General features: G+C 29.5%; 4 protein-coding genes across 5 annotated transcripts; all 4 read right to left on the minus strand.

Moving 5' to 3' along the window:
* Positions 1 to 182: 182 nt before the first annotated feature.
* On the minus strand, positions 183 to 4,192 carry LOC109608678 (phenoloxidase-activating factor 2-like). 2 transcript variants are annotated; one of them, XM_020025200.2, is made up of 4 exons: positions 3,981 to 4,192; positions 2,142 to 2,208; positions 1,889 to 2,084; positions 183 to 1,203 (listed from the first exon to the last, which is right to left on the minus strand). In XM_020025200.2, the coding sequence occupies exons 2-4, from the start codon at positions 2,200 to 2,202 to the stop codon at positions 264 to 266; spliced, it is 1,197 nt and encodes a 398-aa protein (XP_019880759.1). In that variant the 5' UTR covers positions 2,203 to 2,208; positions 3,981 to 4,192; the 3' UTR covers positions 183 to 263. The 2 variants fall into 2 exon arrangements, with proteins under 2 accessions (XP_019880759.1, XP_049821599.1); XM_049965642.1 differs by having other exon boundaries at positions 1,889 to 2,208.
* Positions 4,193 to 5,633: 1,441 nt separating this feature from the next.
* On the minus strand, positions 5,634 to 10,035 carry LOC109608679 (phenoloxidase-activating factor 2). Its single transcript, XM_020025201.2, has 4 exons — positions 9,508 to 10,035; positions 6,744 to 7,019; positions 6,317 to 6,576; positions 5,634 to 6,258 (listed from the first exon to the last, which is right to left on the minus strand). The coding sequence occupies exons 1-4, from the start codon at positions 9,756 to 9,758 to the stop codon at positions 5,930 to 5,932; spliced, it is 1,116 nt and encodes a 371-aa protein (XP_019880760.2). The 5' UTR covers positions 9,759 to 10,035; the 3' UTR covers positions 5,634 to 5,929.
* A 359-nt stretch (positions 10,036 to 10,394) lies between these two features.
* On the minus strand, positions 10,395 to 12,598 carry LOC109608645 (phenoloxidase-activating factor 2). The gene is made up of 4 exons (XM_020025153.2): positions 12,329 to 12,598; positions 11,449 to 11,808; positions 11,128 to 11,393; positions 10,395 to 11,072 (listed from the first exon to the last, which is right to left on the minus strand). Exons 1-4 carry the CDS (start codon positions 12,493 to 12,495, stop codon positions 10,735 to 10,737), a joined length of 1,131 nt encoding a protein of 376 aa, XP_019880712.2. The 5' UTR covers positions 12,496 to 12,598; the 3' UTR covers positions 10,395 to 10,734.
* A 2,013-nt stretch (positions 12,599 to 14,611) lies between these two features.
* LOC109608660 (protein tramtrack, beta isoform) lies at positions 14,612 to 27,152 on the minus strand. The gene is made up of 4 exons (XM_020025176.2): positions 26,157 to 27,152; positions 19,997 to 20,431; positions 16,894 to 17,258; positions 14,612 to 16,826 (listed from the first exon to the last, which is right to left on the minus strand). Exons 1-4 carry the CDS (start codon positions 26,442 to 26,444, stop codon positions 16,400 to 16,402), a joined length of 1,515 nt encoding a protein of 504 aa, XP_019880735.1. The 5' UTR covers positions 26,445 to 27,152; the 3' UTR covers positions 14,612 to 16,399.
* Between the last annotated feature and the right edge of the window lie 43 nt (positions 27,153 to 27,195).

Consider the following 27,195-nt stretch of genomic DNA (forward strand, 5'->3'; position numbering starts at 1 on the left):
GGAAAATGAATAAAATAAATCGTTTTTAAACATATCCTAAAAAAATGGAACTAAATCCAAATTGATAATATGAATATATAAAGTTCAAAGATCGAATAAATTAACTACTTATATCTTATCATTTATTTTAAAATGATCTAATATTTGTTTTTCTTAATTTTACTTAAATAAAGAAACAAATAAAAAATTAAAAAAAAATTTATTGATTAATGTTATGTAATAAAAATTCACAGCTTATTGTAGTAACACATCAAACATAAAATTTAATATTGGTATGTTGACACGTCGATATTATTTGATTTCAACTGTGCGTCTATCCAGTCTCTGAAGAGGGCGACGTTGACGTAGACTCCAGGTGTATTGTTCTCACCACAACCGATGCCCCAAGCTACTATTCCAGCTTGGTAATATCTGTCAGGTTGTCCGGCAATTGGGCACACCAGAGGACTTCCGCCATCGCCTTTACATGTGTCTTTTCCTGGTTCACCTCCGGCACAAATGAAGCTTTGGTGCAGTTCGAAAAATTTGCCCAATCTAGTGGTTCTCAGTTTGTCTTGGCAAGATTTGTATGGAACGACAGGAAGATCAATTTTCTTCAAAATGACCTGGTATTTTCCTTCTTTCCCGAAAACGTCTTTACCCCATCCACTGGCGAAACATCTAGAATTGTCAGAAAGGTGCGATTGCGGTGGCAAACAAACAACGTCGACATTCTCAGCCGGAGTCACTGGTTTGTCCAGGAACAGCAACGCAATATCGTTGTACAAGGCTCCCGCATAATAATCTTTGTGGATTACAACGCTGACAACTTCCCGATCTTGATGTGGGTACAATTCTTGAGTGGTTTGGGTGTCCCACTCTCCCGCTCTGATCTTGAAAGATGTTTTCTTTCCGGCTACGCAATGTGCGGCTGTCACCACGACTTGGGGATGAATCAGTGCGCCTCCACATTGATATATGTTCAATTTGGGCTCGCTTCCTTCAATCGACTCTTCACGTAATACTGCAACCATCCATGGAAATTCACCGAATTGCGCCTCGTTATCTTTGTCACCGGTAATTCTGAATCCTACTCCTTCTTCGTTACGATAACCGCAGCCTTTCCTCTTTGTGACTGGCGGTGGTGGCGTAATAGGTTCGTCAGTTTTGCTACCTTCATCACAACATACCTCAATGTAGCTTGAGCACGATGGTTCTGTTATTCTGGAAAATATTAAAACGTGTTTAGAGATGTCAAATTACCTCCAATTGGTATTACACGTTGAATTACAGTGTTAATTGGCTAATAATTTAATCAGATTATTCAAACTAGCCTTTGTTTACATTTACGCCTAAAATAGGACAATCCTAATTAATAATTTCTACAGAAATTTGATTACAAATGCAATGCGATGAAAAACGCATTTTACGGTATACAAATACGTTTGACCGTGAATTTAATTATATCACTCTCATTACCACAACTATAAAAATTTTATTCAAATAAAATAAGACAATTAATTCATTGAAGTTTTTAGTTTTTGTCTACATCTATTGGTTATTGGAATCTAAATCTAAAATAACTGTAAAATAAGTTTCTACTACTTGATGAATATTAATAGGCATTTAATGCAAATCAAATTTTAACCAGATAGTGAAGACATTTTGACCAATTAATTGTTATATACAGAATTTTGAACTTGGACTAATTAGATAACAATATTTAGATAATATATTTAAAAAAATGACTTAATAAAAATTATATTCAAGGTTTTAACTATTAATGAATGAAGAGCTGACGCATAAAATTATACATAATTAATTTGTTGATGTCACTATTTTATATCTTAATATTATAGTTATAAATATCAGAGTAGTTTTTAAAATAAATTAGAAAACATTAATTTACCTTATATCAATAACTCCTTCGCCATTGGTATTGATAGAACCATTATTGCAAAGGTAGTATGGCACACAAGAACAGGATCCAGTTCCGGGTATTCCCGTTGGTTGGAGATTGATTGGTGCGCTTGTTGAGGATTGTGTATCCTTGCCTATGTCTCCGAATATTTCTTTAATCTTCTGGTCGACATTCGGATCGTCTCCTAACATTTCCTCTCTCTCATTTTGCAAACCGTCGATTAACTCTGATAATGACTTACCGTCTGCCCGGACTAATGTGACGGTCACTGCCAGTAAAATCAAAAATTTTCCAAAGGCCATTTTCGTCTAAAATATTCAGGAGAGTTAGTACATACTGATAATAATATATGAGGAAAATTAAAGTGAATGCAAAGAATAATAAATGGTTTAGACCCATTTTTTTTATGTACTGTTACATAATACAGTTTATATTTGGGTGTCAATTTCATTATTCAATTCAAGTACGTCGTCTAGGTTTCATTAGCAATGAATTCGTGAAGGTTTTACGATAACCATAGGACATTTCAGACCATGTTGTCTTCGCAGAAATATTGCTAATACATAAACTTGACCCGGTATTCAACTGAACAAATTTAGTTGATATTTATTAAAGACAACTTAAAATGTGTCTACTAATAATAAACAAAATACAGGTTTTTATCATGTTATTCTAACAGTCTGCATGGTTAATTTTTTGTTTATTAAGCAGAAACACCCATAAATAATTTAATTATATGTTGGTAAGTACTATATATCCATGTAATATTTAAATGTTCTTGCATATAAACTGCAAGAGATGTATTAATTGACTAAATAATAAATTTAAATTTCAGCGAATTATTATGATTTACTTTAACATATAAACTGATAAAAATATTTAATTTCGACCTTGTATTAAACAGATATTTTATAATTATTGTGTTAAATATTATAAATTTAGTCAAAAATATTGGCATTACTATATTTTTTATAATTTCAACATATAAAATTTAATTCATAATTAATAAAAATTACATTACTACTTAATTTAATTTTATAACTGATGGATATAACATATCAATATTTAAGAGATAATGAAAAAATACAGAAATAATCATTTCAATATTATTGACTTGAACTTTATTGCTTTTTTCCCCTTTGATTTATTTGTTTTCATAAAAGAATGGACTGATATATAAAATTCTTTGGAATTAAGTTTATTTACTTAATAAAAATATTTACAAAATATTCCTATTTACATTTACGGTACATTCCCAAGATATCCATGCTTCAATAGATATGTAAAATCTTTGATTATTTTACACTTTTATTAATAACATACACATATGTGTATTTTTATTTCAATTCCAATTATATTTTACATGTACTATTTAATTCAAAATTTCTATTTTCATCTTCATATACTTAACTCAATAGGGCTTGTGGTTAATTTCCAAATTTATTTTGTTATTACTCAATTCTAACAGTTACTATATTAATATTTAATTATAATCATTAACATATTCAGAATATATAATAAAATTAAATTAATTAAGAAATGATAAAGTAACATATGTATACCCAAATTACAATTAAAAACACACTGTACATATAAATTAATTAAAAAAGTTTTTTAATATTTCCAATAAGTATCAAAGTAAAAATCAGTTTTAATTTTTCTCAATGCAATCATAATTTATTTGCACATATAATTAGCAAAAAAAAACATATGTGAAAAAACCGTTGGATAATTTTACCCAGAAATGGTACTAATTTGAACACATATCAAAATATCATTTTATTGCATGCATATTATTTCCATCTAATAATCATCGATTCTTATAAATGTTGACGTAATACAATAATAATTATCCCACCACGAATAATTTGTTTTTGATTATTTAATCAAATATTGCCAACTCCAAAACTACGAAGCAACAATCCTACCGAGGATTTAATATAATATACAGCATGCAATTAAATACTAATAAAGTCAGTGCAGAGTTGTTTCATTTCGTCCCCAGTACCAAAATGTTCCGATAAAAACAACCACAGAAAAAAAAGGAATACACGTTTATAATATAAACATAAATAAATACCTTTGGGGCAATCGTCAGAGATGAGACAAGATCGAGTGTTTACCGGGTACCGCCGACCGCTGTGCAGGTTCGACTTGAGCACCTTGAAAACGGGCACCTGATTCTCTAATTTGGGTGACGTAAAAAGCACACTGAAAACGGTGCACGGTCACTGGTTCCTCCTTTCCAGCAGATGTGCGCACTCTGCGATCGACCACTTCGGACTGATGGTGATATCAGATTTATCGGGTCCGCTTTTTCGCCGATCCGAATGGTGTGGTGCATGGAACCCACCCACCTCGGGATTCAATTGAGAAGTTGCTGTAATACACCGCGTACTACGCTAGGTATTGAACAATGGATGTAATTAATCGTAAGATCATGATGTATATACAATAACACTAATGTGTGTAGGGTATTGGTACACGTGTAACTGTTGACGATGGGATTTCCCTCTAGGTGGCAACGTGCAAGAACCATTTAATAAGTCATTTGGATAATTATTTTTCAAATGAACCCCCCATCGGAGTAGTCATTATATACTTCCTTTATCTTTATAACGATCCAAATATCTTCGACAAATGAATAGATTTGTATTATTTTCGTAATGAAATATAACTGTTTTAAATTATTTAATATAATGGTTGACATTTAAAATTATTGATTTCTATTAAATGAGATGGTTTTTTATTTCTGCAGGGTTTTTACATGTTTAATCAACGCACATGTAATATTGCAATGCATTTTTATATTATCCAAAACGTAGTTTCCCAATTACGTGTACAATTTCGTATTCAATGATATTTAGTTCAACAGCCATGTAAATCCAGGGTCAACTAAAATTTCTTGAACTCAACTTAATATGTTGAAACATGTATTTGTTTATAATAACACTTTAATTACTAAATTTATCTAATTAGAGTTGGAGTTTCCATAACTTGAAATAATTTTAGAAATAGTCCAAGAAATTGACGCGCCACAACAATAGAAATTAATTTTTATTTATTTTTCTGAAAATGGGAAATATAAAGGAATGAACTATTAACATTTTCACATAAAAATTATTCTAAAAAAAATAATTCTAAAAGAGTTATTTAATTTTATTTAAACTTGAGCGTTTTCCAAGTTTCAATTTACAGCCTCATATCATATCCATACTCATCGTTCGAATTTCGTTTTGATTCAGATTATCCCCAGTTAGGACAAAAAACAAAAAAAACGTTCCACTTCCTTGTCCTGTTCTTGCCGTGTCCTTTAATCTTGTTCCAAGAATGTTCCTGATATGTCCAAACCAATCTTCCGTTTCTGTACAGGTAAAATCTAGACTCCATAAAGATAACTTGTTCCCCATCCGTTTTGACGTGTTCTCTAACACAATATAGCTGTGCTCTGATCCACGATTAATACCAGATCTCCATCAAAAACATTGGGTTGTAAATTCCCTTCCCTAAGATGTTATCGAAATGATTCAGTATTTATTCGAACATTCTACGTTTTCTAACTGCAAATGTAACATTCTTGTGGTTATGAACCGCTGTCTTAAAAATAGTCTTGGACAGTTGTAGTTTGATTTATGCGACACACCAAACTTTTCAACTATACTAAGATAACTTCAACCTTCTTCCATTAACACAATCATGAGTTAAATTCTAATTGTTTCAATAAAATTCGATGAACATTTGGTAAAATATTTATTTTCCACAAATTTAAATATTCTACTTACAGTTCATTAAGTTAATTGTCGAAATCTGCATATAAAAATATGGGATTTGATTCATACATGTTAAATATATCAATCAAACTCATTTTTATTGTCGATTTATACTTATATGTGTCAGGCAAATAAATTAAAGTTTGTGAAGATTTTATAAAAACCCATAATTCGAATTATCTAATCCTAATCTACAATTAAATACTCATGTATAACACAAAATGTAACATGTCAAGTACTACCTAAATATATCACAATATTAAAAAACAAATATCGACCTCTTGGCCAGTTCTCCGAAAATCCACTCCTTGAACACGGCAACGTTTGTATAAACGCCTGGGACATTGGCGCCTCCACAACCCTTGCCCCACGACACAATTCCAACGAAATAGTACAGCCCGTCTCTTTCACACATTAAAGGGCTGCCACCGTAACCCTTACACACGTCTTTGCCCTCTTCGCCACCCGCACATATAAAGGTTTTGTGCAGGACGAATTTGTAGCCAATATCCGTGTAGGTCCTAAGCATGTGTTGGCATTGGTCGTGTTCTATGTAAGGCAGTTCGATCTTGTTCAGATTTGACGGTTCTGAAATGAAAGAAAAAAATAAACACTCTTGCGGAAGATTGATAAACAATAAACTCACCATGTCTACTCCAACCAGATGACACGCATTTGTCGCCGGTGTAAAACATATTAGGTTGGGGCAGACATAAATAATTCAGTGTTTCGCTTATTGGATAAGGTTTCTCCAATATCAGTATTGATATGTCGTAAAAGAGGTTACCATCTGCTACGAATAGGGGGTGTTCTATAAACTGAATTACTCTTCTCTCCTCATTCATTGTGTTGATCACATCGACCGAAGCACCAGCCAAAACTCTAAGTCCAGTTTTGTTTTTCACTCTAAAAATTAAATAAATTTTATAGGACAAAAAATAATACTCACTAATCATTAAAAAATAAATGGCGAATAATAACCAAGGGACCAGAAAGAAGAAAAAATTTTAACTAAATTTATTTAAGAATTAAATACCATTCAGTTAATGCGACGAATTTTGATCAAACGTTACCTGTGGATATAATGCGCAGCAGTAAGTACAACTGAAGGGTGTATTAAAGCTCCAGTGCAAACGAAATGATACTTTACAAAAATCGCAGCCATCCATGGATATTCGCTGTGCCGCGCTACACTTAAGTCTTGCCCGGAATGATACAGTTTCTGACCGCATTTTGGAAACGTAGAGATTGTGCTGGGATCTGATGGAATTGACGGGGCATCAAAGCAACAATATCTAGTTTGGCCATCTTCTTCTGAACATACATACGGATGTATTTTAAAAGGGGATCTGTAAAAATATATAAAATCATAAATGTGATTTCTCAATAATAAGGGGTTATGGGTGTATAAAATACCAATTTAATTATTTTTTGAGAATTTTCAGATGCTTTCGCCATTTATGTAATTTTTTCAACAACAAATAATTTATAACTTACTCAATTACAAATATTTTAAGCACTAGGAGACCAAGACCTGATAAAAAATGAAAATGTTATGATAGTACGAAAACGAAGAATAAATAAAAGTGTTTACTGCTAAATTTCAATATTTTTTGTTCATATTAACTGTGTAAAATGATGAAAATTGAAATTCTCTAATTTAATTGTATGGATAGTATATTTCAAAATATCTACTTCAATTGAGCTTTTTGGTAATATCAGAAGTCTGTTTTTCAGGAAGGGAAATTAATGTTTCATTAATTTATATCAAAAAAAAAAAAAAAAAATCGAGACTCAGCAACAAACTATACACTCTTCTTGTTCATTCCATCACATTTTCATTTTTTATCTCCTCCTGGTCTTCCAATTGTAAACCTTGAAATATTAATATTATTTAATGTAAAAAAACTCAATTAAAATTAGTTGTATCGCAAAAAAATATTCAAATAAAGAAGTTGACAGAAAATAGTGGAACATTGCATGAAATTTTCATCAGTTGTAAGTTAACTACTTTTCTTCCGATCTTTAAATAAGGTGATAGGAACACAAATTTATCATTATTTAGGTGATTGACCCAAAAGAAAAAATTACCCTAAATAAGTAAAAATTTCTGTTTTTTAAAACTTGATATTTGTAAACCTTTGTCTTTTAATCACTAGGAGTCATACATACTATTTTTTATTCTATTTTTTTTTTGGAAACTCCGTACTTGCATTTTTAATATTATAATACTCTAACTTTTATTTAAATGCAATATTTTATAAGAATCAATAATAAATAAAATTCTAGATAATAAATTAAATTTTATTTAGTTAAAGTTTGGAATGAGGTAATTGAGTAATTATTATTCAGATGCGCAATACCAGATTTGAAAGGGGAATTGAAGGTGATAGAATAAATTTAAATAAAACTTGAAAAAGTGATACCATAAAGTATTATACCAAAACATTATTTAGATTAGTAGTTTCATAGCCATCCTCGACATTTATACATAAGATTTTGAACAAAGTTCAACATCTCAAAGTGTATAACAGTTGTCTTCAAAAATTTAAGAACATGTATAGCCATGTTTGTCTAGACTAGTCATTATTGCATATTAATGTTCGTTATGTTACGATATACTATTTTTGTGAACAATCAAAAGTAATACATAAATAAGTAGTAATTTATACTTTGTAATCCATATTTAAATAATTTATACCAATTATTTTTATATTAAAATGAATAAGGAATATAAAACCACGAAAGCAATTATTGAAATAAACTAGAGATAAAATTACTTTGTGTTCAAAGGTCTAAATCATTACAATTACATTATAATTTTTAAGTCAGCAAAAGAAGTTTAGTTAGACAACACCTCACGAAATAATTACACTCTAATTGTTGCAGCCTAAGATTTATTGGACACGGTTGACCCATTATAATGTCAAAAACAATTTTGTTTTGCACACTGCGCTGAATGAAAAAAGTTGTGAATGAAATAATATCAATAAATCATTCTTAAATGAGGTAATTTGGAATGGAAACTAAATAAACCATTTGAAACATGTAAAAAAAGGTGTGAATCAAAAGATATAAATCATTAGTAGTACCTGTTTATAATTGAAACCATTTTATAATTTAACGTTAGTTTCACATTTTAGATATTAACAAGCTTCAAACATATACAAAAACACTTTTATTATTGTTATATAATTATTTAAAAATGTGTTGTTGTTAACCTTTATGCGAACAAATAAAAAGTTACAATTTTGTGAGTGGCAAAAATTAAAAACAATCTTATAAATTAAAACGTTTCAAAAACACTCCAAATTTAGATATTATACACATAATAATGAAATTTAAATATCAAAGTACAAAGCTAAATATTATTATCAAAAAAGTATATAAAAACAGAAGATTATTTGGGGAACTAAAGGCATCATTCACTATGGCAAACTGGCGGGAATAAAATATGACATCGATAAAATTTAGAATAATTAGCAAATGTGTATAGTACTAAACAACAGTGATGTTAGGCTTTATGTGGAGAACACCTCCAAGGGAAAAAAATTTAACCTCAAATTAACTACTCCAGTCTAAAATGTTACTGGTTAGTTGAAATATTTATGTACACCACTACATTAAATAATAAAAAATATTACAAAAAAATCCTAATACTTACAACGAATTTATGGATCTTTAAATTAATAACATAAATAAAATTTAAAAAGAATAAAATAAAATTGAGTTTTTCTCTAATGTTCAAAATGATGATGACGATAATTATGTTATAAACAGTTACAAATACAATATGCAACACACAAATGCTTTCGCCAATAAGAAACACAAACATACCTTACATCAATAAGTCCTTGTCCGTTCTTAATAATATAGTTATCCTCGTCGCACTGATGATACTTGACGCATTTGCAATTGTGGGCCTCCTCAATCTGTTTATCCGTCAGTGAAGGCTCTCTTTTAGGTCGGCTCTGAGCGGTCCAATAGTAGTCCATGGACGTGGACGACATCAAAGTAGGAGAGACCCAAACAACACCGACAAGCAATACAATAGCACACAAGACCAATGTCTTGAACATCTTTGTCATCGTGCCAAAGTGATGAATACACAAGAGTAGCTCTGGCAAATCGCAAGGCCGTGCAAATTCACTTATAGAATTTTCTCGTTCGCGTACTGACAATTTTCACGTGAATTCGCAGCATTTCTCATTCTTAGGTTCGACTTGAAAACTGCGCGATCCGCCTCGCTTGCCAAACTGTTACCCACTAACTGTACACAGGTTAATTATGAATTTGACCGGTATGTAAAACGAGGATCTATGTGTAGTCTTATTAATTCGGAGCACGATTTTGATGAAAGTCCGAAAAAAAAATTCACGAATCGTTGTGCGGGTTATTCCACTGATATGGCAAGAACTTTCTTTGTTAATTATTAAATGGACAGGAAATGAGACAAATTGTATGAGTACAAAAATGTTTTTTTAACTGTTATATTTATTGGTAAATATAATAAAAGGTAAGAAAATTTCGTTGGAAAATGAGAAATTAAATATTAATAACAAATTAAAAATCATCAATCTACAACATTAATTAAATTTATAATTTATAACATTTATAAAAATTTTATATAAAATATTTTTTTACAAAAAATGCTGAGGATATTTTAAAAGCGTATATTTTTGGGGCAAAATATTTACACAATTTATAAAATGACTCACTATTAATAAAATTTAATTACTTTATTATTTATGGTAGCTGTTTAAATGTTATTTTGTTAAAATATTATTGTTTTCAAACCCGACTATAAATTTTAGTTATGAATGAATTATAATAAAGATAATAATCATTTTTGTTTTCAGTAAAATTGCTTCCACTTATTTGTGGTACCAGTTGATGAAAAACGAATAAGTGAATGATCAGTTTTTTAATTCTATCAATGCTATCTAAAACATCAGCTTAATAATTAAACATATAAAAATTTAATTGTCTATAAGCTAAAATTAACACAGTCATTTCAGATGTTTGATCAAACAACATAGACGTTAAAAGTAGTGAAAATATCAATTATGGGATATTAATCTGCAAATTATGTTTGGCAGCCTCTTCTTTTATCCAGTTGGAGAACTTTGACACATCTGTATATACTCCAGGAACGTTTTCTTGTCCACAGCCTTGTCCCCAAGACACAAGACCAGTTAAAAAGAAAACGTTATCATAATTACACATCATTGGACTTCCTCCATCTCCAATACATGCATCTTGGCCGGCTATTCCTCCACCACACGTAAATGAATCGTGCAAATCAAAATTTGGACCACGCTTGGTGAATTTACGGATGTCTGATTGACATTTATCGTGGGGCACGAACGGAACTACCACTTTCTTCAGGGGTATCGATGTATCTAAAACAGTACATTAGTAATTAGAAACCAATAATGAGTTAAGAATTATTTTCACCTTTATTGTTCCACCCAGCAACAATACATTTTTTATCTTGGAAATAATCCGTGGTTTTGGGCAAACAAATTTCGTTGATCAAAGCGCCAAACTGCGATATTTCCAACGGTTGATCCAGAATCAATAAGGCGATATCGTTGAAAAGTCCACCTGAATAAAAGTCTGGATGTCTTATTACGTCTATCACCGTCCTCTCATGTTTGGATGTGTCACCACCCAAAAAGGTCTCTCCATTAACGACAACCTTGTAATCTGCACGATCACCTCTAAAACGAAACCATATGTACATCTTAATTACCTTAATTACACTGACGCGATTACCTCTTGACGTAATGTGCCACAGTGACAATAACCTGTGGATGAACAACGGCTCCGGTGCATTTAAACACGTTCTTGCGGTAAATCGCCGCCATCCAAGGAAACTCCCCGGATATGGTGGCGGAAAACTTATCGCTGAGGAAACGTACATCGAAGGAGGGTCGTTGAATGCCGCAGGTGACGTTCGTCGTTAGTTTCACGGTAGGCGTGTGTCTTATGGGTTTATCTGTTACGGGTGAGTCCGTACTCGGTATGAGAACTGGTTCCGTGACTGTGGATTCTCTGGCATTTGGAAGATTGCAGCAGAATTGAGGAAGAGTATCTTGAACTGGACACACCTTTCTAGGTACTTCATCTCCAAGCCTACAGATATTTTTTGATTATTAAATAACTTTATTCAACTTAGTTCGCAAATAAGGCAAAAGATTTTGGCCATGTTGTCACTCATCAAAAACAAATACTCCTAAGATTTTTTTTAGTTTATTTAATGTGCCCTTTTGACTTTTACCACTCGAACATATAAAAATAAGAATATTATTGACAGTGAAAAGATAAACTGTTCCCAAGCGCCGTTATTTCTGATTTCAATTTTTTTTTCTATAAAATTCATGATATATATTTTTATATACAGTTTGTACAGGTTTATAGATATTATTTTAGATATTGTTGGAACAAAAGGTCTTCAAAACCTGGTGCACAAGGCTCTGGGAAAAAATCTTTATCTCATGAGTTGCACTACAAATTGGGATCAATTTGGTTCTAAATTGATTAATTTGTTTATGCAAACACATAACCGGATATTATTGTTTCCCAAACAAGTTTTACAAACCAACCGCATATATTAAAATTAACGAATGAATTACTGCATAAATCACATAATTACCTGATATCAATAAGATCCTTTCCATTTACATTGATGTTGTTTTCATCATCACACAAGTAATACAAAACACATTTGCACTTGTTTTGCTTCTCGAATTCCTCAATAGTCAAATTTTGGGCTTTGATCGCCAGTAAGCAGAGCCCGATAAAAACGAAGAGCCGGTGCATCTTGATTGCTTCAGACGCGGACTTCGAAGAGGTTAAAGTTGATTGATAAAGTATATTTATTGACGACGTCCGATTTAACGACTGCGAAAGGAGAACCGTTCGAGTTCGTTTCGGATTTTATCATTTCGCCATGTGTTTTCCCCCCAACGAGGCGAACGTCGCGTTGCGTCTTGGGTATATTTCTTTTTCATTAGTCTTTTTCGTTTTGAATGTTTACTCATGCCGCAGACTTGCAGTTAGTATTGAGCGCACCTTCGACGAACTGTGATTCCCAGTAACTGGGATTTCACAAGTTAAGGTCAAGTCCATCATAATTAAGTTATTTGTCTTCAGCCAAAGTTTTTTCGATAAGTAACCAGTTTGAAGTAAATGGGAAAGGTAGACTTCTATATTTACTTTTAATTGCTGCGTTTAAGTGAATTTTAATTTTAAAAAAAAATTATATTAAATAAGCCCTATTCAGGTAACTACCATTTCAATATAATATAATATAATATTAGTGAGTGTTACAATTGTTAAACATGTAATTTTATTTAAAAAGTGATAAAGTGGTAGTCAAAAATCTCACAAATCTGGAAAGGAAGTCGAGTTAAATTTATGATATCCACTACAAATTATAATTAAAGTATTTGAACTACTGAATTTTCCCATAATATTAATAATAATATTTGGAAAATCTGTCACATATATAGATAAGAATGTTAAATCCACATAAGTGGTATTACCGTAAACCTATAAATTCCAATAAATGATAAATTATTATAATCATTTTAATTATGTATACTGAATAGTTCCTGGTTCATTGATTTCCAAATCAATAAATGTATAAAAAACAAACAAATAATTTAAACGGCCCTCAAGTTGTTCAGTTATGTTTGTTTTTAAGCATAAATCAAATAATAATATCAATTATTATTATATTAATTATTATATTATTTAGTTTTTAAACGACCTGCAATCAACAGTAAACTTGAATTTATTGATTTTAAATAAATTTAATTCAAGAATATTTAAAGTTGTTTACTTTATTTAATATACATTTTTTACTTTAGTTACTTTATTTCGCACAAATCTTAACAAAAAATTTCTAAAAGAATAGTTCATCTATTTTTTATTGTTGTATTTATTAACTTTAGTAATCTTTATTTAAATAATTAAAGTATAATATGATCTTTATCTGATTAAAATATTATATAAATGAATCATAATAATGAACAGTAAGATTCGGTTTATAGATTTTAATAAATAAAAGTTTAATTTAATTAAAAATAATCAAAATTGATAAGTTTAATTCATACAACGTCATTAATTAGTTTGTACAATATATAAACAAAAAAGGATTGGAAATATAGTTAGTATGATTTTAAAGACTTAGAACCGAAATTAAATGATTTTTTAAATATATATGCTTGTCTTTTATTACATATGAAATAGAAATATTACATTATACGTCTAAATAAATTTTTGCACACATGTGTTATTAATAATTGCAGTAATATTTATTTAAATAAATTAAGTATAATATATTCCTGACAAGAAAAACAACCAGTTTAAAATTTACTGTGAATGATTTTAAACGATTCGTATTGATTTTATACAAATTTAATTTAAAAATACTTCAAATTCTTTTCTTTATTTAGTATATCACCATCAGTTATTTTATTTTGTACGAACTTTAAATGAAAAACGACAGAGGACAACTACTTATGAACAGATTTTAGTTTCATATAAACGAAATTAAATATATTTTTTAATATATAAGCTAGGATTGTGTTACTAGGAAGAAATATTTCAGTCAAAATTCAAAATTATATCCATTATATAATAAATTTATTCGTCTAGAAAACATTTTATTATTTATTAAATGCAGTAATATTTATTTAAATAATTAAAGTTTAGTGGATTTCTGACATGCAAAAAAACATTTCCATTTTAAATATATTATCTTTTCTTAGTTTTATTCTTTTTGATATAGAGATACATAAATAAAAAATTATTTTTTTTTAATTTACTTTTACTCTTACCTTTAATCTCTGCTACCTGTAGTTAAAATATTTAGTGAAGTATTACTTACCATATATTAAAAATAAAATAATTTGGAAAATAAAACTCCATGTGTTATATCAAAATTTAATAAATAAAAAATCTACATAAAAGTTAAATACATAAAATAATTGATATCTGGTACATAAAAATGGTTAAAAAACCATTCAGAGGTACATGATATATAAAATTATAAAGTACCAATTTTGACGATGTTCTACAATCCTTAACACCGAACTAAGTGATTTTACAGATCATTAAAATAAACATTTACTAAAATAAGTAAAATAGTAGATACTTTAAACTCTATATTATAACTTATGATTAGGCACTCAACAAATAATTGTATAAATATAGATCAATATATAGGTTTGTCATAATAGGAAACATGAACATTTATTTATTTTCATGTTTAATACAAATAATATATGACAATCTAAACTATACTAAACAATTATCCATAGATAGATATTATATAAATTATAATGTTCGACTGCACAACAAAATTATTGTTATAATTACAATCGCTGTACAATCGTAAAATGTATATACGGCCCTTTTAATTTAGTAAAATTTTATTTCATGATTAAAGGACAGATCCCATAAAAAGTGCTCTCACAAATGGCTCCTTAATAAATGTATCCAGCTTTACAACCTCTTCACATATTGAAACTCTTAAATTATAATCTACTCTATAAAAAGCGTAGTAGTAACATTTAATACATAAAAATAATAATATAATTAATGGTGATTGTAGAGAGAACGAGAGAGCAATGTGTATAAAGACTAGTCCAGAATTTCTTAATTAATACAGTCTATAAAAAGTTAAAATTATAACAAAGAATTTCTGTTTTATGGTTTAAGATACTAACATTGTTGTAAGTGTATTTGAATTGCGAATAAATCAATTATGGGCAAAAATAATACTTATTACTATGTATTTACAATAATATTTATTGTCAGGTGAATTGTTATATTTTTATAAAATATGCGGAATTGTTTTTTTTTCCTAAAATTAAAGAAACAGGTACGAAATAAATAAAAAGTCTGAATGGATGAAGTTACACTGTTCACACCATTCAGAAATTTTGCAAATTGCTAGAAAAGTAAAATGTCCAGAATACACTGGACCTCTACCATTACATAATATCTTTCATTTACACTAGGTGTTAGTTGAATACTGGTCAAACTAATCTACATTTAGTTTGTATTCATCCATCCACATCTGAATAGTAGCATTTGGTTTGGTTCATAAAGCGATTATAATGTTGGCGGCGAACATATTCAGATATAGAATCAACAATTTTAATACTCCGGCAAATTCAGATTATGGTATGCTGTCCACACTTAATCGTAATTAATGTATTGATAGAATTCTATAATGTTGTGAATATGTTCACCTAAATGTATAATAAATAATTTTATTATGCAGTTTCCAAAAAGGACTTACACTTCTACTGGGCATGGATAAGTTGATTATACCCAAACGAATAATGCACACAAAAGACGAATACTGAAGTAGAGTAGAGCATGTTACATTGCAGGAAACTCTCCTAATCGTTAAAGCACTATAAATAGGATTGCAATGTAGTCAGTGCATAGACTGTCCAGACGAGGACCCTGTGATATGTTCCTAAAGCTAATTCTACCATTTTGCCAATATATAATATTGCCTTAATCGTAAATATACATCATTTTCCTTAACAGACATTTTGGTATTATCCATATCACTATATTTTAGCAAAGAGGAAACGTTTTGTTATTTCTTTCATCTAAATAAACTAAGGAAAACAGTACAAAATTACTTTGGTCTGTATAAAATACTAAAAAGTGGAAATGTTCAGTTCATCGCATTCTAAAGTTATTTACCTTGGTCGCTGTTACTTTCGGAATGATCGGAGTTATTGTTTACTTTAACGTCGGGCTTTTCTTTCTTTATGATCGTTATGTCCGGACAGTTGGCTAATACTGAGTTGTTCGAGGAGGTGGGAGTGGACGTGGTAACCGAACTCGACACCAAGCTCTTAAACACATTCGTGTTGTTGGATGGTATGTCTGGTAGAATCGAATCGCCCTCCTCCTCCGACTCCACCTCCTCGTAGATTTGAGGCTGGTTCGCGCTCGTGTTGCCCTCGTTGTTCTCCAACTGGGACATTGACACGAGGTAGTTAGAGAGGGTTTGAGGTGTCACGTTCAACTGTTCCGCTGCCCGAAACAACGTGATCTCTTTCCGCTTCAGCTTCAGTAGGACGTCTGTGGGGCCTTGTTCGGTCCAGAAGTCGCGCACCCTAAAACGAATTATTTATTATTATTTGCTTTACTATCAAAGTATTACTGGAATTGTGGACACCTCACCTGTACGGATGTTTGAGGCAGCCGTAGGAGTCTCTGTACCTTCCGTACAGCGTGCCGTACGACACGCCGAGCAGCTCTGCCGCCACCTTCATCTCCAGATTTTTCGTCTTGATCGCGTCCATTACGCGTTTCGTGAACGGCTCCTCCCAGAACTGTTGGCGACGGCCGGTACTGAGGTAGTCGTTCATCTTGATCACATCCGGCCATTCTTTCTCGAGGGCGGGCGTGAGGAACGATTGCGACCCTGAGGTTGTTACGTTGGTCACTGATTTGGTCGACTGGTTGCCACCACCGCCGCCGCCCTGTTTCATATCGTTGAGTGTGAAGGAATTGTTACTTCGCTCGTCCATTTCGTCATCGTGTTTCTGAAATATGTTCACTTGTAATAATTGTAAAATAAAAAAGCATATAAAAACTACATAAATTTCATAAAATACATTTCATTTATTTTACAGATTTTAGATATTTATATATTTTATAATATTCATGCATTTCATATATTCTATATATTTCCCAGATTTTAGAAGCTTGAAAACTTCAAAGTTTTCAAAAATATCTTAAAAATCATTAATTTAATAGATTTCAAAGATTTGAAAGACTTCATAGGTTTCACAGGGGTTGAAATGTTTGTAATTTAATAATCAAGCAAGTAAAAATTTGAAATAGATTTGGTTTTATAGATTTCAAAGAATTCATTGAATTTAATTTACTTTTTAACAAATTTCATATCAAAGATTACTTAATATTACATTTATTTAGAGAAGGAAGAACAAAAGAAAAAACAGACAATTATAATTATAAAATCTAAAAATACAAATTAACATTCAAATATATAAGATAGGCAACTTCGATTACTTTACAGAAATCCTATTATAAATGAATATATAACGAAAACGCCCAAAATTAACAAATACAACATGATAATCTAATAAAATGAATAATCCAATATACCGCAGCAATCAATAATTGACGTAATATAAAAGCAGCACTTTTATTGAGTTTATAAAATTATGAAAATTTAGTTATTTGCTTTCTCCTTTCTATTTTATATACGTTACAAGGTTATTGATTATTTTATTTTTAATATGTACGTTGTATGAAGTTAATTATCTAAGGTATATTTGACATATTAAATATATTAATTCATAATCCTTAAAATGTGAAAAACTGAAGATTTAGTTACGATATAACTAGGAGAATTTTAGGTCAAGAGTCAAATATGCCCTTACTTTAAGAAAAAAAATAAAATAAAAAACTGATCTTGAAATTTGCAAAACAAAACAAAAATTACAATTTCAAAAGATAAATAAAGTGGGTGTTCAACTATTTTTAAACTGGTCAATTCTAAAATGCTAACCTACGTTAATAAATGCAAAAATGCGACACAGAAACGGAATATATTTATCAAAACAACAAACATTAAAAACAATAAAAATTCTACTCAAATTCAATAACTCAAAGCTAAATTAATATTGTCAAGGTTATCAGTTCTTCAAAGCGACGATTTCCTGCTTTTATGATAACATAAACATCTGCAATGTGTATTTTATCTAAAAGACTATAAACAGACAGTTTTTCTGGGAAACTAACATGCAAAATGTTGCCTTTTTATGCCAATAGAACGTTGCCACATTAACATATAATTTATCCGCTGTGAAACTATTTTCAATATTAATACTACTATATGTAAAAATGTTGAAAATTTTATGCGGTTATCGATGATAAACTGGCAAAACCGCAAGATACGATAAATGTTTCGCTTGTAAATTTTGTAAAATTAAATAAATTTCAAAACAATTTAGTGAAAGCATGATTAAGCGAGCTCAGTTCACCACAATTCATTTTTATGTATCAACTTCATATTCTGTGTACAGATAATTTTAATCGTTAATATTTCATTTTCGTTTTATATAATATAAATTTTAACCTTATATTTTATACTTTTTATAGTATTTTTATATTATTTTATATTTTATATTTTATATTTTGAATTTTACATATTAAAAACTAATCTTATTTATTTCAACTCGTATGAAATTTGAGAACAAAATCAACTCATTCGTTCGTTGCTCAACTGTAGATAATATTACAAGAACATACTTCTGTCTGTGTTACCGTTTTCTGTTTATAAAACCGCTTCTCACATTTCCAATTACTCTACAAACGGATATTTAAGATTGTAAGTGGTCAAGTATTTGCGCAAATTCACTTGAAACTATTTTATATTTGAATAGTAATTCTAAATTTAATAGTGACAAACTAGTATAAAATATTTATGATGAATTTCAACAGTAATTCATTTAACACTATAAAAGTAGGTTAATAGCAAGGTCAGTCAATTGGTTTTCGAAAAAACCTATTTGAACGTATTATTTCAATTATTTTCGACAATTGCCAAACAAATACACAAACCGTGTTATTCGTTGTATTTGAATCGTTCGACAAGAACAATGCTTTTATATTTCAGGTTTTGTGAAACTGTGTAAATAACATTTGTTTGGGTTCACGTATCACAAACTGTACTATTTAAATAAAAGATCAAGTTTTGAAAGGTTTTGATTTAAACTGGTATGGATTGCTCGTGTAAAATATTAATGGCCAGCTCGAAACTAAATTTTAAGCATAACATAAAAGGCGTGAATTTTTTATGAATAATCAATAAAAGGTGCCTTCCATAAAGTTATTTCAACGTCGCCTATAAATTCCGTTTTTACTAAGGAGATGATAAAACATTTTAAATTTAGAGTTTTTTACGATCTATTTACGTTATTAGAAATATTTTATTGATAAAATCTACAGACATCTAAAAAAACAAATAGTTGATAAGACTTAGTTTTGAAACGAAATTTATTTCAAAATAGATTACAAAATTTTACTTTTTATGTATCGTTGTGTTATTATATAATTCTATATTTAGTTTTTCAATATAATTAATTTGGTAATATTTATTAAGATTATTATATATTTTGTGATTTTGTTCATAAACATTGTCATGATTAATCTTTAAAAATTTAAACAATTTTATGATCTCTCTCGACATATTATTACTTTTTTAATGGTCTAAAGTCCATTCGTCTTGTTGTTGTTGTTTACCTATACTTACAATTTCCTTTTTGATCTTCAACGGAGGCTCATCAGACTCTGTATTATTGCCCTCGGTCGCCGACTGTTCCTCATCCCAGATGCTCAGGTCGTGTTCACTGCTGGACATAGCGTCGTTGGAATAGGCGTCGTCGCCCGCGCTGCCCGTCACGTGCATGATGCGGGGCGTCGTGAACGCCTGGTCATAGTCGTCTATGGGCGGCCGCCCTCGCTTTCGTTTCGACGAGTCGACCTGATGGGGCTGGTGAGGTGTCACCTGGCCGGACCACGATTGCTTCGGACTGTCCATAACAGTGGATACAGGCGGCACGGCCGGCATGCCGTTTGCGTCCGCATCGCCGCCCCTGCCCGATTGGTCCTCGTCGCGCCACGACACTTCCGCCAAACCCTTGATCTTCAGCTCCTCCGCCGTTTTCAGCAACGTCGCTAGGTGACACTGAAATTTGGTTTTGAGATTACTAAAAACAAAAATATGAAAAGACACAATAAATTTATAATTTCAATAATTTTAATATAACCAATAATAAAAAATGGCATTTACATTGTATTTATTTTTATTATTATAGCAAAGTTTATAATGTTAAATATTATAGCCCTAACTAATTTATTTAATGTAATAGTTTTTTTATAATTTATTCTAGAAAATAATATTTTCTTATTATATAAAATGTTCTTATTTGAACTGGACATAAATATAGAAACTTTTATTTTGAAAGGAAATTTTATTGACTATTCTTAACGGCATCGTTTATTCAATATATTAGCATATTTGAACCAAATTGTTGTTTAACTTATACCATTACATAAATCGGTCAATGTGTCCTTCTATAGGGTGAAAGAGGCCTATGTTAAAAGTTCAAAAACATCCCCACACCGTAACTAAAGCATCACCGTGTTTCACAGTGAGGGTAATAAACTTTTTATATAATCTTGACCCTGTATGACTAAAATAAATTAAATCTTTAAAATAAATTTAGACTCATCAATAAAAAATACCCATCCGCCACTGTTCTATAGTCCAGTGAACGTAATCCTAAGCAAATCGAAATCGGGCCTTCACATGCTTAGTAGAATTCAGGATTTTTTTGCAGATCTGTGGCCAAATAAACCCCCAACTTCCTCTCACAATCCTTGAAACTAAATTCCTCCCGTTTGGCTTTAATTTAACTTGACAAAAAGAATGAATTGTTCTTTGACATTCGAATTATCCAGTTATCGATTTTCTTTCAAGTTTTTCAAACTTGCCCTACAATTTTTGTACCTTCTACTTTCCTAGTTTCTCTAAATTTTTAATTTTACGGAAAATGATTTATGACTTATTTAGCTGTAAAATCATAGTAAATTCTAGTTGCTTCTATCGGTCTTGGTAACGCTTCTTATAGCAGTTTCATTACGATTCACAAAATATTTTTTTATATTCTTTGCAAAATTTAGAACAAAATATTCTCTTGATTATTTTTTTTTAACACAGTATTTTTTGATCAATTTCAGTATCAATATTTACTTTAATTTGCTTCAAACATTGAAACTAAAATATGTCAAAAACAGGCTGTTATAATTGAATTTAATCAAGAGCACCCTTTTTCTTTTAAATTTGGTGTGTATTATCCAAAAATATAGGTCCACAATGTAATAAACTTTATCCATAATGATTAGGGAGGTTCTCTTTTTTTCCGATATGTTTTCTATGTCACTGAAAATTTTCTAAAACTATTAAGATTTTCATATTCTGTACACAATTTAAAACAACAAAATGTTCTTATTTTTAGTTACACAGTCGTTTTGAGATATTTCGGTTTTAATGTTTTTTTTTTTATTTTCTTCAAAAATTTAAAAATTCAAAAACAGCTATCATAATTAAAATTAATAAAGGGTTCCTTTTTTTTTACATTATGCAAAGATTATAAAATGCTAATTTTAACACAAATGAACTAAAAGTTAAGGAAATATGAAAAAAAAAACAATTTTTGAAATATAATTTTTAGTGTATTTTCTTCAAGAGAAACTTTAGAAAAATCTTTTATTTAGATATCTTCATTATTTGACGTCTTCTAACTGCTTCTAAATTTTGACAATCTATTTTAGAAATACCTTGTATTGTTTATTATAATATTTCTGGTAAAAATTGATTTCAAAACTAAATTATTCAACATTTAAATAGTAATTAAATTTCAAGTAAAATTTATGTATATTTATTATTTAAACAAAAAATATTAGAGTTTATTTTAATTTTTAATTAAAGTATTAATAATTAACAGAATTATCTCACATATCTTGGTAAACAGTTGGACAAATTCAGACTCATTAAACCGGAAATGACTCACAATTGAAATATTACTCAAAAATGTAGTTTATGACAATCGCAACCTGTCATGTTTACAAGTTCAATATACATTTCAAAAACATTTTATTAAACAATATGGAAATAAAATTAAATAAAAAATCGATTAACCATTTTATCACAAAGTCAATGAATATTTTTATCGAAATTCTATTTACACAAAGAAATACCACGACAAAATATCATGTCAATCCACACTAACTTTAACAACAAAACAACTTTTAATAATTCCATATTATTATTATAATTTTATGAAAACGGAAAATTTTTGAATTTGAATCAGCCATAATCAGCATAAATATACCGAAACGTTTTGTAATCTGCCATTAACAGTTATACAACATACAAAACTAATCGCCTCACAACAACTTCGCCAGTTATTCAAGTATTAATTTAATACTGCCATGAAATGAGCGAAATTATTTCAGATTTTAAAAAATTAATGAAGCCAACCAGATTTGAAATGTCTATTAAAATTCGCTTTGACTCGTTTCTCTGTTTTTATGTGTTTCAGTCTGGTTATTTCGGATTTCTTTGGAGTTTTATACTAAGAAACTGATTTTTTTCGCTTCCAGTATACGGTATTTAAATTTAAAAGGAAATATCTTATCGGTAAACCAGAAATCCTGAACGCTGCATTTGATAAAAAAAAAGATTTGTTTAAATTAAAATACGGCTTAAACAATGCATATTAATGCCAAATGTTTATGTAATACTTAATGAAAAATAATTTACAAAATCACCTTGTAAATCTATTTTTATTAGAGAATGTTGCGCTTAGAAATTTTTACAGTACAACAGATTTACAAAATGTTATTTCTCACATGTCGACATAAATCGATACCTTTCAAAATTTAATAAACCGACTATACTGGACAATTTTAGAAATTAAATAATGGGTTGATTGCTTGCAATGTCATTTCTTTGTCTTATTGTAATCTAGTTTTTTATGCTGATCAACAAATTTTCACCTCGAGGCATTATTTAAAAAATATTCAATGTTTCCTTCATAGTAACTAAATCAATTTAAATAATAACGTTTGCGACCTTGCAATTGAAAAACAAATAAATTCAAGGTCTTAATCAAAAGATTTCTGAAACGTTTGCTTATGTACTTTATTGTAATGTATATTTTACATTTTGACATTTTAACTGCAAGTAAGTCAGTTTCTAAATAATTCCTTTTCATTTTGAAACAACTACGTATTTACATAATTTTTAATGAGATTGCAAAGCTCTAACAAAAAACCTTCGTTCTTATAAACAAGTTGTGTATCACGTGAGAATTGAATTTAAAAATTTTACAGTTACGTCAATCTTTCTAGAAAATTACTTTAAAATCGACTATGAAATTGAATCAACAGAACATGCAACAAACAACTTTTTTGTAACTCGGGGCGACACCTCATAATATGATATTCCGAGAAATATTCAAAATATCGTATCGATTCAATTTCGGCCTTGATCATATGACTAACAATTTTTTTTATTTCTTTCGAGGTCTAGGTATTTTAAACATTATTTAATTTTTACTCGATCCCACTCGATGCGAGGCAGAAATTACAAAATGCGAAACACATGGCTGTCGAGTCGCCAAAACTGAACAGTTTTTGTATAAGGAATAATAAAAATAATCCATGACACAATTTGTAAATCGTGACTCAGATAAATGAGCGATGAATCCTCAAAATTAGATGCAAATTGCGTTTCTGCGAATTTGAAATGTCAGAAAAATTGCTATCGACGCCCGGGAAACCACCACAACTCCAGCAGATGGGCTTATTAAAAAAACCGATTCCAATTTATATTCGTACGTTCATGCGGAAATGTAATTCTAGAAACGCTGATTATATTCTAAAAATCATAATTTTGACGAAACATCCTCAATGCAGTTTAATAATTTAATTGCGTAGCAATAAAGTTGCTACAATAGTGGTTTTTAATTCCAGAACTGTTGTGTGTGCACTTTGCAAGCAGTACAATGCCCACTGTTTAATTAAAAATATATCTACCATAAATCTGTTCGTTATCTTTAAGAAAATTATGACACGCTGAAAATATTACAACATATAAAAATAACCATTCAAAGTTCATTTATTTTTGAGTGAATTATTGTAATTTGTTCTCATCACACTAAATATCATTAACGTTCTTAAAACAATAAGCAAATTAGATTAGATTTCCCTAATATGTCAATAACTCAAAACCATCAACTATCAATAGTCTTTGTCATTCAACTTGCTTTTACTGCAGAAAAACACATTAGCTTTCCAATAAATAATACAATACTTATGTTCATTCAGCCAGCATACGTTATTCTTTTTAATTGTATAAATTTATGAAGGTCACAAGATTAAGAAACAAGATAAGTTTGATAGCTACATAATTAAAAAGTTTACATCAAATTTTTAAAAATTTATCTACATTATTACAAAGTTGATTACTTGAACATTTTACTTGACAATGACAATTTTTTTGTTTTCAACTTATAATCTTATATTTTGAACATTACAATATTGTAAAATGTAGCAAGTTTTTAAAAGTTCGACCAAAGTAATTAATGATTATAGTCAGAACAATTAAGAAAGTGACATGTGAATATAATTGGACATTGTTAATATAAATTGAAAAAATTAAGGAATTTATTACCACAGTTAATAAAAAATATATAATCCTAATAAATGTTTTATAATTAAACAATATTTCACTTGAAATCAAAAAAGGATATTAAAAATTTAACCATGTATGGTTTTACTTTTAGTTCTTTATATGCATAATCTTCTGAAGGCCATTAAATTAAGAACAACATTTTATGGCTACATATTTAAAAAGCCTATATCGAATTGACAATATGAATTTATCTATTGTAAATTAATTAACTGGCAGAATAGAGAAATTTATAACTTTTTTATAATTTTAATATTTTTTAACTTTTATATAGCTTATTTATTTCTTTTAAGTTTATACTAGATATTAAAGAGAAGTTTAAGCATAGTGTTTCAAACCCTAAAATTTAAATAATAAATATAAAAAATATTTTTTTCAATTTTAAACGTAGTGGAGGCGCTTTTAATATATCAGACAAGTTCAATCATACAAAAAAAAAAAAAAAAAATTTTTGAGAACTCATAAACTACAATTTTTTAAATTAAATATCTTTAAAATTTGACAAATAAATAGAAAAAACATTGTTAATAATTTGAAATAAATATTAAACCAATGAAGTAGCTTTTAAAAAACAATGATTTACACGTTTTCATAAAAAATTAAAAAATTATTTTATAATTTCATATATAAATTCTTCACTTATTACACATCTTTTATATGTTACATCATTTGTAAATTATAACAAAAAATCATATCTATCACTTTAAAATCATGATTTAAAGATTTAATTGAAAAGGTGTGATTAAATATACGTCCAAAAATGACATGAACATAAACATTATCAGATAAAACTAGTTTATTTTAAGAACACTTCATTTTTCTAAAAAAAAAAAGTAAGAATTTTTAAATAAATTTTGTGTTTTGGTCATAAAAAATTAAAATTTTATTACATTTATAAACATGTTGGATATGGCATTTAAGAATAGTGCATAAATTTGAATATTCACATTTAATAGTTAAGATGTTTATTTGACTCGAAATCTGATTGTTGATTGATGCACAGATATTCCTAACTATGTTATGGATAATCAACCAAATTAACTAATTAAGAATGTAAACAAAAACATAACTGATTAGCCTTTACATGTTTTAGCATTAATTATTCAAATTCATTGTTGATTTGGTAATCGAGTTGGAGTGATATGATACTTACATGTTCTACATTAATTTCTCCTTTATACATGAATTCAACTAGGCATTTAATGTCTACATATTTAATGTCTTTCATGATGAGAATGGGATCCTTCTCTTCGTACTGTGACAAGATGGTTTCGAAGTAAGTGCTGCAGGCTGACAGCACAATTTTGTGTGCCTTGATGGTTCTGCCCTCGCAGGCGAGGATAACATCGCAAAAAGCCTCACGTTCCAACAATTGTGAGAACATTGTTTGCAAATTCGAATGGTGATACCTCCATCTTAAGCAGTATTGTTGAGGCAGCATTTTGTTGATTTTGTTTTTATTTTTTGGTTAGGTTACAGGTATATTTGTAAAAAGATGGGAGATTCACGGTGGCAGTGTCTTTTTTATCGGTTAATAATCGTGAGTCACCTTATAAACTGCCTCAAAACATTAAAAAATAATCAATACTTGCACACTTTTTTAATTCTTCAAAATCCATATTTCACTTTTTTAAAGACACAAAAACGTTAAAACACCACAACACACTGTGACAGCGTCGGTTTTCTTATGGACGACGATTCAAAGTTCGCAAGAAATTTTCCGAAAATTTCTAGACGCCTGTGTAAATGTTCAGTCATTTGGAAAATTCCGACAAAAAATGTGTCCCTTAGTTTTTTATGAGTCAGTGAGCCAATAGAAACCACGTAAGACCCCTATAAACCATGTATAGTCCGTATATTCGCCGGGCCAAGCCTTTAAGGCAAATCAATACCAGTTCGTCTTAAAAAATAATCACAAAAAACGGCATAGCTACAGCAACTCGGATCCTTACACTAATTTCAAACACCTAATGAACGCGATTTACGACACCGAAGAAACAAACATCTTTTTAGGCTAAAGTAACGGCACCGAATAGACAGTAACGCAAACTCAAAACGGGGTCAAAAATCAAAATGCCTGCGCGGACTGTACTCTAATTAGGCCTTTCATATTTATTTTTATAAACTTGAGATTTTTCAGAGCCTGGGAAAAAGAAAGAGAAAATCCACGGACACGGCAAGTTCAATGATCG

The sequence above is a fragment of the Aethina tumida genome, chromosome 3, assembly GCF_024364675.1.
Source record: "Aethina tumida isolate Nest 87 chromosome 3, icAetTumi1.1, whole genome shotgun sequence".
Lineage (NCBI taxonomy): Eukaryota > Metazoa > Arthropoda > Insecta > Coleoptera > Nitidulidae > Aethina > Aethina tumida.